At 43.9% G+C, this 12,889-nt stretch overlaps 1 protein-coding gene across 1 annotated transcript in view; it reads right to left on the bottom strand.

Annotated features, from left to right (window-relative positions):
• Positions 1-362: 362 nt before the first annotated feature.
• Positions 363-12,889, bottom strand: part of LOC139911452 (prickle-like protein 1) — a 35,552-nt gene continuing 23,025 nt past the window's right edge. Inside the window, exons 2-8 of the mRNA XM_071898989.2 lie at positions 12,056-12,253; positions 9,780-9,893; positions 7,705-7,842; positions 4,641-4,844; positions 4,191-4,377; positions 2,898-3,890; positions 363-2,776 (exon numbers count right to left, since the gene is read on the bottom strand). Coding sequence (XP_071755090.1) covers positions 1,773-2,776; positions 2,898-3,890; positions 4,191-4,377; positions 4,641-4,844; positions 7,705-7,842; positions 9,780-9,893; positions 12,056-12,241 — 2,826 coding nt within the window. The 5' untranslated portion in view covers positions 12,242-12,253 and the 3' untranslated portion in view covers positions 363-1,772. The remainder of the gene's footprint in view (positions 2,777-2,897; positions 3,891-4,190; positions 4,378-4,640; positions 4,845-7,704; positions 7,843-9,779; positions 9,894-12,055; positions 12,254-12,889) is intronic.

The raw sequence follows: 12,889 nt of genomic DNA, 5'->3' as shown, positions 1-12,889 counted from the left end.
ATCAGGCTTCCTAAACTGGACTAAGAATGGAAACGTGTAGAAAAAGGTTTTGACGGTGTCCAGGTCTTTAAAAGTAGGCAAAACCACAAAAACCCATAAAGTCTTTGAGGCACCTATCTGGACAATCACCATTGCACTTTTAATTGTTTGTCCCTGAGAGAGAATTGTACACTGTTAAGCATCAGCAATATTATTGGCTTTTTGTCAAAGGTGTAAAACCTTGCAATGAACCTGGAAAGTCTAAAAATTTACATTAAAAAAACCCAATGTAATAAAAAAAAAAAAAATAGAAAAACTCAGATCTGTGAGCAATAGGACAATCGTTCATGAAGCTTTGGAAAGAGTATTTATTAAAAGCTTCTTTACATCACAAAGCATTTAACTGGTTATGACAGAGCAAGGGTAGTGAATACGGTAAATGGGGCATTTCTGCCATGACATTTTATATTTTGTACACCAATAGTGAGTATTGTGGAGGATACATGTTAGAATAGACATTGTTACCAGGTAACATGGCACTTTTACTGTGAAGAATATGGTTTGTGTAGTGGCACATTTTTTTGTTTCTCATAAAACATTGAGGTCAGTTTGTTAATGATTACAACTGCTGTTTTCCATCATACACTTCAAAAGAAACATTTCTTTAAACCAAGGATATAAAAATAACAGTATTAAAATCTTAACTTAGTATATACATTATCATTTTATACTATTACGTATTAAATAATTATTTGATTAGTTTCTAGATGCTACTTTAATTATCAACCTCTGTGTTTAAGTGTTGCCATTTCAATGTACACAACAGTATTGCTGCAATACTTTCAACTGATCATAAAGCATGAAAAAAACTTTTTTATTGGCAAATGTTTAAATGAGAAAAAAGTTTACAAGTAAATGTCTTCACTATTTCAAAGTCTGTGCATAATTTTGGTATCCACTGTCCAAAAAGATTCCAATTTCAACCAATAACCAATGTCCAGGGTCAGGGAGTTACTTTAAAACAAGGCTTGCAAATTCACCAGTCCACACATCATATTAGTGCTAAAAATAAAGTCCCAGAATCTGGGCCAGATTTGCACACACACAAAAACATGATTTTCTGACTATATGTTGCACAGGTCCGATCTTTCCATTGCTGTCTAAACAGTCTGAATCAGATATTTTCAGAATCAGATTTGTATGTATTTTGACATGACGTTATGAGAATTATGTCTGGGAGATTATATCTGATATATTTAGCCTTAAAAGGGAAAAGTAGGGCCAAAGATAAAATTGGTCAATGGGGCACAACATAAGGTATTTGGCCATGCAGCTGCTGCACATAAAAGAATAAAAAAATAGTGTAGGCTTTCTGCCATAATATAGGCTTCTTGGGCATCTGACCTAGCGTAGAGCTAGGAGCTGTTCTAAGGGTGTATAATAACAATGTATTTCCACATCTGCACATTTTACAAGCTCAGTTTGAATGTTTTGATATATGATGCCCTTAATCCCAACTATTTTAGAGCTCGTAGTTGTTAAAAGTTTGCAAGGGTTCAGTTTGTTTGAGAAATTAGGCTACCTTGGCTACTAATTAAAAATGACCTTACTATCTAGTTGAGGATAAAACTGACATTCCATGCAAATGCGAGTCATTTCAACATGCCTGTCTGAACACACTAGTTTGATCTGTGCCAAATCACTTAGGTATCATATGATCAGAAAATCAGATTTTTTTTGTTTAGTGTAGTGCAGCCCATAATGTAAATACAGCCCTAGTTCAGTCTGAGCTGTTAGGAGATGATACAGTTTTTGGCCCGGTGGCTCTTTCGGCGAGCAGTCCGTGAGCCGTGGCTCTGGGATGAGAGGGCTGTGACCCTAGTGGGATAGTCCTCAGCATAGTACTGGTAGCGTCCGGCAGCCCGAGGCTGGGGAATTGGCTGGCCCAGGAAATAACCCTCCTCTTCAGAGTCAGAGGAAGAGGAGGAGCAGGTAGAGCACCAGTCATCCTCGTCTCTGTAGAGGCCCATGAAATGCTCAACTCGTGGGTCTCCTTGTGCTGAGCTTTGGAGGGTGTAGTCGGATCGGGTTTGGGAATAGGCCAAGGGCAGTCTGTGTGAGGAAGGCTGGGTGAACAGGGCACCACCCTGAGGATTCACCAAACTCTGCTGCTGGGGCTCATAGGGCCTCTGCGCCCTCTCCAAAGGCACCATGTGAAGGGCATTGTCTGAGCGGGCTTTGCGGCTCCTGTGGTGCCTGCCTTGGTGGTGGTGCTGCCTGCTGCGCCCGTGGTGGCTAGTTGGGCGGCTTCGTTCTCGGCCCAGCTCATCTGGGCGGTATACCCTCCGCTGTGGTTTCTCACTCATGGGGTGCTGTCTGATGTTCACATCGATGCCACCATTATATCCATTGTCCACAGTGTCTTCTGAGAACTTGACCATCTGAGGCGGCCTGGACTGAGACTTGCTCCTCCTCAGAGCTGGGGCATGGAGCAAAGAGGGAGGGAGGCCCTCCTGGTGGGGGGACAATGAGAGAAGTCCACCTGCTGTGCCTCCCCTCATTGCCATTGCTACCTCCTCCTCTACATCCTCTTCCTCCTCCTCCTCTAAGGCCACCCTCTGGTGGTTCAGCTCCAAGTTGAGGTTGAGGGAGTTGGTGCTGTGGTGAAGCTGGGATGAGTTAAGGGTTCCCATGTTGCTCATCTTCTCACAGTCATCAACAGGCTCCAAGGGATCCTGCAGACCATGAAGGGAACAGAGTATAGGTCTGTCCTTACCATCTCCGTCCACTGATGCACCTGAGAGAGCAAGCAGGAGAGAAAAACAGATATGTTGTTAACTTGTTAAAAAATAACTGTTATACATAAAAAGAAAAGCAATTCTTTCCTATAAATCCAAATGCAACAGTAGTGTCCTTACCAGTGATGTTGGACAGAGCCAGTGAGTCCATGGAGTCTCCAACACCCTGCTCAACCTTTCTCAACTCATCAGCGATACACTCCAGGGAGTCTTCGTACCAACGCCCAGGGTCCTGCCAGAAGGCCTGTCTTCCTGGCCCGGATTGCTCCTGATCCTGGTCCAGCTCTTGGATCTTCCTGGCACTAGCAGGGCCCGGGTGGCTCCCATAGGCTGAGTCTCCCAACCCATCCTGGGACTGGGCCCAGTACATTTCAGGGAGGTGCTTCTTACTCATCAGTCCAGGGCTAAGGCTGTTGCTTCGAGATTGATTGTAAGTCTGACTCTGGGTGGGACTGGCAGGGCTGGGAGAGGAGACAGTAACACCCATGGATGTAGTGTCAGGTTTCAGCCAGGGATCAGAAACACCTATCAGCCTATTTCTGTCACTACCAGGGCTGGGGGCTTCGAGGGATTGTTGCTGGGGTTGATGTAACATCCCACGATCGCCGAACTTGAGCAGGAGCTGAGTCATATAGTCCTCATGCTCGGCCCACTCCTCTGGATCCTCTTCTCCCCCGGCCTCCTGCTCTTCCCTCTCCCTCCAGAACCTCTCCTCCTCCAGGCCTAGACGGGCCAGCTTCCGCCCTACAATATCAATGTCCCCATCCACATCTCCATCACCCTCTCCATCCGCATACTTGTACTCCAATGTCGGGATGGTGGCAGGGGGGTTAAACAGCTGCGACTGCCTCCACTGGTCACCGGGCCTGCTGCTCTTCCCCATGCGGATACTGCGCCGCGATTCACGTGAACGGGCAGACTGGAAGGCAGAATCGGACGAGTCGGAGGCATGGATATCTTCCCCTTGGCTGCAGGCCTTGGAGCAATAGATGCGACCCTGCTTAGGCAGGAAGGGACAGCCTAGCAGGGAGGTCTTACACTGGGCACAACAGAAGCACTGGTCTGTGGCATGCCAGTGTACACCTTCGTAAGTCATCTGGGCATGGTCCACACCTATATGATGGTAGGATGGAGGTTAAAAGAGTTTGTAAGAATAGAATTTTTGCAAAGATACAGTTGAAACACTAGTCAATGAAGCAATACATCAGTTCAAATCAGCATCTTGTGTTCAAACTTGTGTGTAGGCGTCCCAAAAGAGGGTAGCTCTTGCTATTCTAACACCAAAGATGGATAAAAGAAACAAATAAGCAAAGTAAAATATCTCTCTCGTGCCTCACTATTAAACCCAGCTTTTCTGAAACAGAACTCCATTTAAGATGTCAGTGAGTTATTCTCAAAACAAAAATAACTCACCAATGTTCTCACCGCAGGCCTCACAGTACTCTGCATAGAGTGACTCGAAGCAGCCACAGCAGTAGGGCCGGCCATCTTTCATGATGTACCGCTGACCTCCCAGCATCGTCTCGCACTCGAAACAGGCAAAGTGCGTCATGTGCCAGTGACGACCCTCTGCCTCCGTGCACTCATCCGCAAAAATGATCTGAGGAGAAACACATACACGTGCAGCTATTAGTCTTGTGGAGCTCTGTGGCACTCTGTAACAGTCTTGGGGTTAGAGGAACCATTGCCTATATAGCTCTATGGGTAGACTGTTGGCACCGATGTTGCCACAGTTAGGGGTTCCATTCGCTGTGTAGACCATAGAGCACTTATTTGTTTTTGGGGTTGTTTCAACAAATCTCACCAAAAGACTTCATGGTAGCTATTTTGTAACTCACTTCTACTCCTACTACAACTACCTACCTCATCACAGGCAGAGCATCGTGGTTTGAGCAGTTCAGCGTGGTGTCTTCCACAGTGGATCTTGCCGTTCTGGTAGAAGTAGATCAGATCCACCAGCAGCTCATGACACGTGTCACACACAAAGCATGCTGGGTGCCAGCAGGGGCTCGGCCCTGCCCTGGACGCAAAGATGGCCATCTCCCCTCCACTGATGCCTCCATCACACTGGCAGTCAAAAAGAAACAACAGATGACTATTAACATTTGCATTTCAGGCATTTTGTTAATGTTTTTATTCAGAGAGGCTTACAGTGACTAAACCAGTAGAGGTACAAGTCTCTTAGGCAGAACACTTTGAAATTGATGGGACACACATTGGCTATTGTGGAACATCGAAGCTATGACCTTGCTTATGAGATCATTAATATGGTTAATATTAAATCACTGGTATCTGTTCAATACTGATCTGGGATAATGTGTTGATGAGTACACTACCTTGAGAATAAACCTAAAGCAACATATTACAGAGATAAAAGCATATGGGGATGTCTTTTCAAAATAGATCTGTGATACTCTGTTGATGGCTATGACACATGAGGAATGCAAAATAAACAAAAGAGGGATTATGGAGATATCTATTCAAAGTATCTATCATCTCTGCTGATGTTTCAGTTACAGTGAGGCTAAAACAAAGCAGGCTAAACAACAGGTGATCATACTGTAAGTGCCAATGGAATATGATCTATTCAAAACAGATTGATGATGACTGTCATAACAGAAACACAATAATAACATGGGCACATGAAAAAAAAAAACATGGGCATAGAGGAATCTAATCTTTTCAAAGCAACCCTAATGAAGAGTAGACACCTGTTATTACAAAATGATTGATTGCACAAAATAAAAACAATTTATGGTACTTTTTCAAGCTAAGTTGGTAACCTTAGGCTGTATAGTGTATTGGAGTAAAACTCTCCATAATAACATATGGGTAGATTCAACTATATAAATGCACATAATTTTCTGTAAAGATTAATTGAAGGGGTTCATTCCAAAAAACCCTATATCCATTTTGGAAAAATGAAATTCTGACTAAAATTCATCTGTCAATATTTCAAAAACACAGATGAATCTGTTCTATTCTAAACTAGTTTGTCAACAAAAGCTTTGAGATGACTCATGACTTTAATTGTAACCCCATAATGTGCTTTGCTTTTGCCTCAGCAATCATTTGGAAGTGTAGGCAATGGCATCACTTCTGCTTTATTTTGGCATAAAAGTCTTCAATTATTCAGCAACTTGGGTGTTTGCCTCTGGACAGAATTTTTGTTGCCCGGCGATGTAGGTTTAAAGGGAATACACTGGCCTTGGTCCTGAGTCCAAAGATCATATGACTCCACAGAGATTGGCAGAGCATGTCTGAACGTGCAATCACAAGTCTTTATATAACCCGGTGGAGCCATGAGACACCATAGGCAGCCACGGGATACCATACCCAGCTGTTAACCATTATTACCAGGGTGGACAGGGGCCTTGGATACAGGGGTGTCGTGTGTCCCCTGGAGTTACGGCACCAGGAAACTGGAGCCTGACAAAGTGTGTGTGAATGTATGTGTGTGTGTGGGTGTGTTTGTGTGTGTGTATGGGTGTGTGGGTGCATGTGGATAGAAACAGTGTTTGTGTATGCATATGTGTGCATGCAGGACATATCTATGTGAATACATATGTATGTGCAGTATGTATGTGTGTGTATCCGTGTGAGCCTGTGTGTGTATGCTTATGTGTTCCTATGTGCCTGTTCAATGTGTGTGTGACCTTGCATCCCTGTGTGTGTCTGTGTTCGAGTGGTGACAGACCACATCTGCTGTCTGCGGGGATTAACACGGCTGGCCTGTTCTTCCTGGATGCCTGGCAGGGACGAGCCAATGGCCTCTCAGAGGATGTGGTTTAGTTACTGGTCAGGGCTGGGTTTGCCGAAAGCAAAATAGCACTAATATTTGTGTTTGCTGCATTGAAAGCCAGTGGACAAAGGTCGTTGTCGAGGAAGGATGTTTTTGGAAAAACAGGATCAAGGACAGCTTGAATGGCACTGGATGTTATGTGTAAAACACATCAAATCACAAGCTGGAAATACAAGTTTGTGGATAGTTTCAAGTGTCGTATTTCTTCATAGTTCACCATGGCTGCAAACAGAATCTCAAAATGGAGTCCAAATCTCTCCTCCCTCAGCAATTAAAGTTAAGATGCCCTTCAGCAAGCTGCTTGACCCTGAGTTGCTCCAATGAAGCTGCTCAGTGGCCAACAGTAGAAGAAACCCTGTAGAGCCAACTATTAGAGCATCCAATGGCATTGTTTCTAGTTCACCAAATGAAACATTACAAAACAATTAACAAGTAAATCCGCTTGGTTCAAGAATTTTCTCAAACAGGTGTAACAATCTACCTTACTCTAAGATACTACTTATTTCCAGAAAAGTCTTAAAACAAGCTGAACTATATGGAAAGAAGTGAAATGATCTCACCCCATTGGCAGATACTTTAACCTGTTTCAGGAAAAATAGGATTTTAAGACTGAATGCAAGAATTACTTGTTAAGGTGGACATGCTGAGATGTGGATGGATGGCAGGAAATTGGCCACATTCCTCGTGGGGAGCTGACTTCTCCGCTCGGCTTGAGCGTGAGCCTCCCAATTTCCCCACTTCCTCTCTCCCCCTAATGAGGAGGTTTATGTCGATGATTAAAACCATCGCATTAGCCAATCAGGATCAGGCCTTAGGCTGCCGCACATCGGGATGGGATAGTGGGTGTCGGCTATTCATGATATAAATAACTTAAGACCCACCAGTTGGTTTCCTTGTAACTGGTAGCTTACCTTATGGCTATGTGAGCGCTAAATGAGGGAAGTTGGGTTCATGTGTGTGTGCAAGTTATGCGTGTGTATGTGTGACTGTGCGTGTGCCCTTGTGTTTGTCCGTGTGAATGTGTGTGTCTGAGAGTGCCTTTGTGTACTGTATGTGTGTCTGTGTGTTCATTTCTGTGTGTGTGTGTGTATGCTTTGTGTATGTGTAACTGTGTGTGGCACCTACATTTTCACAGCGGGTGTGTTGCAGGGCCCGGGGCAGGATCTTGGGTGTTCCTCTCCCCAGCGCCTCCCTTTTCCTCTGGGCACTGAACATGTGAAGCTCCCTCTTCTCCTCCTCAGTCAGAGACTGGCAGTACCGCACCTGGGAAAGAGAGAGAGAGAGAGGGAGAGAGAGGGAGGGAGGGAGGGATGGGTTGACAAAAAGAAAGAACCAATTTATGGTGAGAAGAGAGTAAGAGAGGAGGAGAGGGAGAAGGGGGAAAGAGAGAAGTTAGAGAAAGAGCAATCAAAAAAACATCCACCCATAACCATTGATGGATAAGCTTTCATCTCTGCATGCAACTTTGGGCAAGTATGTCACGCGCAGTCCTTATATGGTGGGAAAAGCGTTTAATTTGGGCTAATTCCCCTCAAGGCTGCGTTGAAAGGATGGCGTGAGCGATACACAAACCCTCCCTCTGTGTTTAGAGATGGTGATGAAGGCACAGATAAAAGATGAGGAGTACCCTAACAACCAGCTCAGTTGTTCTCTAAACAGTAAACGATGCTCACACACACACACTCACTGTCTTTCTATTTCGCACACACACACGCACAACCGAGCGCTTATCCTAGTTAACCACAGTTATGCAAGGAATCCTGCAGCAGTTTGCTTCCTCAACCACCAGGTCTGCCAACAAACATCATAAAACCGCTCAGTCAAACGCTGTGTGTGTGTTGAGTGTACGTGATGTGTATCTTTTGTGTGTGTGTGTGTGTGTGTGTACAGAGACCACCTCAGTCAAGCAGTAGCCCCCCCCCCCTCCTCCCTCCTCCCTCCCCTTTGGTGATAACCCCTCCACCATATCTCCTAATGTAAACTCGACTCACAAAGATGCAAAAGGAGTGCTGGTTTACACACCATAAAGCTATTATACAGAAGAAGCTGGCGTGGGCTTTACTGTCAGAGGACCATGGGAATGTGAGGCCATTGTTTTTGGCTTTACTAGAAAAGGGTTTGCAGATAGTCTTGGCTGTCTGACGTCACGCTTTAGTCAGCAAAAGGGACTGGTGCTCATGACCCCACGCTGTAGTTAGTTTAGTTTACTTTACTTTAGTTTACGAATTTCGGGGGAGGACTATGAATCAGACTTGCGACACTGCTGATTGAATTTTGACGAAACTTGGGGAATGATGCTTTTCACCCTTTTAAAATTCACTGATTGGCCCAATGGCAGTGCTACAATTACAGGCCAGAACAAGGTGACTTTACTGATTGGCCGTAGTTAGTTTAATTAGTTTAGTTGACTTAGTTTCATTAAGTTTTGTTTCAAGATTCAAGAAAACTGTCTTGTACATTATTGCAAGCAACATGGAAAATTTCTTTGGCTTGTGTTTTGTTTCAAAAAAAAATCTATCTCTGTTCTTAACTCTTTTCCTATTTCTTCTTCATACACTTTGTTCTTAGATGATCATTCTGTGGTTACATGAATATTGTAATGTTGGTGATCTAGGAATTAGAATTTTTCTACTGTTGCACTTGTCGTAAGGCAATCTAGATGAGAGCGTCAGCTAAATGTGAATCTAATTGTACATGTTTAGTTATTTGTACAGATAAATAACAAGAAAACAGAAAGAAGCAAGAGAAGATAAAACCATTGTATGTCAAATAAATTGGAAAATAATGGACTTATAAAAACATCACCTCATCTGATGTAGTGGTAACTAAAGGTATACTATGATCTATTCTTTACATTTTGTAATTAGGCTCATAGGTAAATATACTGTTAACATACAGAGAAGGAGAGCAATATACTCTGTGCATCTCTGTGTACTGCTACCCATGACTACCCCACTTACTTTCCCCATCTGTCTCTCTCTCTCTCTCTCTCTCTTGCTCACACCTTTACAAGTGAGCAGGAGGTAGGAAAGTATAAGCCAAATTATAACGTAAGTGGTAGGTATGTTTCACCTAAATCTTATCCCACTGTCAGTGGAAGACTTATGCAAGAATTCAGGGTTTTTGCACAAGTCTGAAGAAAAAGTATCAACCTCTCTCTCTCTCTCTCTCTCTCTCTCTCTCTCCCTCTCTCTCTCTACCTCATTGTCATGCGGGGGCAGCTGGTAGAGGAGCTGTCGGATCCGGTGTTTCTCTCCTGGGCTGTTGACGTACGGCACCTTGTCCTCTGGTAGACAGGAGAAATACATCTGGACCTGAGGATGGAGACAGATGAATGCACTTTAAAAGACAGAAACAAGTGAAATGTTCTCAACCCACTGGTAAATTTGTTTTCTTCACTTATTTAAGATTGAACATCAGATTAAAAGACTTGCTAAAATAGACTTTTTTTTTTTGCAGGGGAAATGGAGGGGAGGAAAGAAGAAACGAGGAGATGAAATTAAAATGGCCGTTGTTGGGAAGGCAGAGAGAGAAATCTAATTTGTGCCAGACTCTCGTGATGTTCTACTTCGAAACTGAGTTTGAAGGGAATCTATTGTCATTTTTTTTTATATGGCCAGCTCTGACCACATAACTGACGCATATTTATTTATTTAAATAAGTGTGACGAAGTCGAATCCAAAGCATAAAGACCATATGACCACATTTTTTGTGCAGTTCAAAGCAGATGAAGAACTAACCGCCCTGCTTAACTGTCAGCCACAGTGAGGCAGATGGAGAGAGAGAGGGAGAGGGAGAGGGAGAGAGAGAAAATTGGGAAAGTGCCACATTGCCTGCAGACAAGAGGCCAAGTCTGTTTGCAGACAGAGGCAGCTGAGCAGTAAAGAAAGGAGGAGAAGCATAATGGTCCTGCACACACACACACACACACACAAAGGACTGAAAATGACACTGTCCCAAGGCTAAAAGTCAAAAGTAATGTTCTGCTGAGGTAGCTAGACCAGACATTTAACACAGGGGATTAAGTTAACATGCAATTCCTATCCTTTGTGTCATGCTGGAGCAAATAACTTACTATGCCGCTGTAGGAGAGAAGACTTCCAGTTGTGGTTAAACAGTGGATGCTATTTAATATTGTGAGTTTTTTATAGCAATATGGAAAAATGTTGCCTTAAATCTAACTGCTGAAAAGTCCTGAGGTGTGTGTGTGTGTGTGTGTGTGTGTGTGTGTGTGTGTGTATGTGTGAGAAGGTCTTAACCACACACCTGCATGTAAATGTGACTGTCTATATGTATAGGAGACGCTGAAAATGAAAGGCCTTGGCTCCAGTTTGTTTTATGGCTTCATTACAGATAACTGTCGTTCACGATGGCCTGATCAACGTCCCACACTACCGTTAACACTGCTGGGAGAGGCTGGACTGGGCTTGAGGGGAGAGAAGGAGGGGCGGAGGGGGAAAGAAACCAAGAGAGACAGAGGCCCAAAATAGACAGAGGCAGATACAGACTGATACCATGACACAGATGTGAATAAGAGGAGAGGAGAGGAGAGGAGAGGAGAGGAGAGGAGAGGAGAGGAGAGGAGAAGAGAAGGTCTCCTCTCCTTTGCTCTCCGTCAGGCAGGAGAGAGGGCAGCATGGATATCGAGTGGAGAACGACTGCTGCTGTGTGTGTCCTCATTATGTGACACTGTGGGGCAAATACTGTCGATCTCAATCCAGTCACAGGCGCCTGACTGTGAAATCTCTCCGCACACAAGAGACAGCAAGGGACGGAAAATGTTAATGTTTGGCAGGACTGATTCCCCTTGACAGGGCAGAGGAAACATGTGCATTGCCCTGAAAAATATGGAGGACATCAAACGGTCGTCCCTGAGTGAGCGGCGCAGGGCATGTGCGTCTTAAAACACACTAAAGGGGAAAAAAAAAAAAAAAAATCACAGACAGATGCTGAGCTTCCGCCACAGGCCAACGCTCTGCACTTCTAATCCACTACCATGACATATGGAACAGTATGTCTGCACACATAACCTCAGCTGATCCCATGCTGTTAGCATGCAGGTTTCTGCACTCATCCCTTAAGGGGAAATTCCACCCTCGGATACTCTTACACTGTTATCATCAATTTGTGATGTTCAATGCCTTCCAGGAGTTATTTTGTGCTGAATTGTTGTGTTTTACTTTTTTGGTGTATCACTTTCCATCAACATGCCTCGTCTACTTCTACTTCAGTGAGTGATTTCCTACATTTCACAGAGTGACTTTTAACAACCACCAGACAACGTGCCTGGACTTGTTCTATTGAGGTGGAGAGAACATAGTGATAGCGATAATTTCCACTATTCTTCACTATTCTTTTTCTTCTCTATCAATCATTTTGTTAGAGTAGATGTTCATGTTTTCAGATGGTCAAATCGAGTAACTTTGGAGCAAAAGCCTTCATGTGTGTAGTTATATGTGACAGGCCACAGTCCTACCTGCTCAGGTCTGAGTCCAGGTGGCACCCAGGCGTACTCCTCCAGTGCGCAGCCAGAGTCATCATCTGAGGTGGAGCTCCTCTGGAAGCCCAGGGATATCTTCCCCATCTTCCCCCCGGTACGAGGCTCCATCTCCAGGCCTCTGGGCGAAGGACGCTCCCCTCTCTCACCGCGCTCCAGGTTCATCACACACGGGCGCTGTGGAGGAAGGGGAAGATTTAGGACTCATATTGATCTTAGAAAAGAGACCGTTTCTACCTTTTCCTCTCTGGTTCTTATTTCTTTACTTCTCTATCATACATGATCTTTTTAGGGACACAAGGATACTTTGACCCTTTTACTCTTTGCCATTAGTTGGTTGTTATATTGATGACCTAGGAATTTAAGCTTATTCTACTTTTGCACTCATTGTAAATTCCTCTGTGTAAGAGTATTAGCTCAATGCCAACAATCAGTCAATTAGTTTTATTTTCTCAACTTGTCAACAAAATGGTTGTTTTGATCCCAGCAGTGTTTGAATAACGCAAAACATTTCCAATCTATAAAAAGAATAGATGATTGAATGGATGAACAAAGAGAAATCTCTCAAAATGAGACATGAATCAGCTAGTTTGTTCCCTAGAGAAAGGGAAAAGAGTGACGAGAGGAAAAAGTTTCTCATTACCACATCACACCATTACCATGCTGTCACCATTCAAACCTCTTCAGCACCACTTGAGTCACATTCACAAATCACCGCTAATGCAAAGATGTTATTTTCCACCCCATTAGTGTAGTGTGGTGTGTTGTTCATCCATTATAGAAGCATGCTTGATAAGGCACTCAAATATATTT

This window comes from Centroberyx gerrardi, chromosome 24 (genome assembly GCF_048128805.1).
Source record: "Centroberyx gerrardi isolate f3 chromosome 24, fCenGer3.hap1.cur.20231027, whole genome shotgun sequence".
NCBI lineage: Eukaryota > Metazoa > Chordata > Actinopteri > Beryciformes > Berycidae > Centroberyx > Centroberyx gerrardi.
Note: the sequence above shows the minus strand (reverse complement) of the source record. Positions and strands in the feature narration are given on the sequence as shown.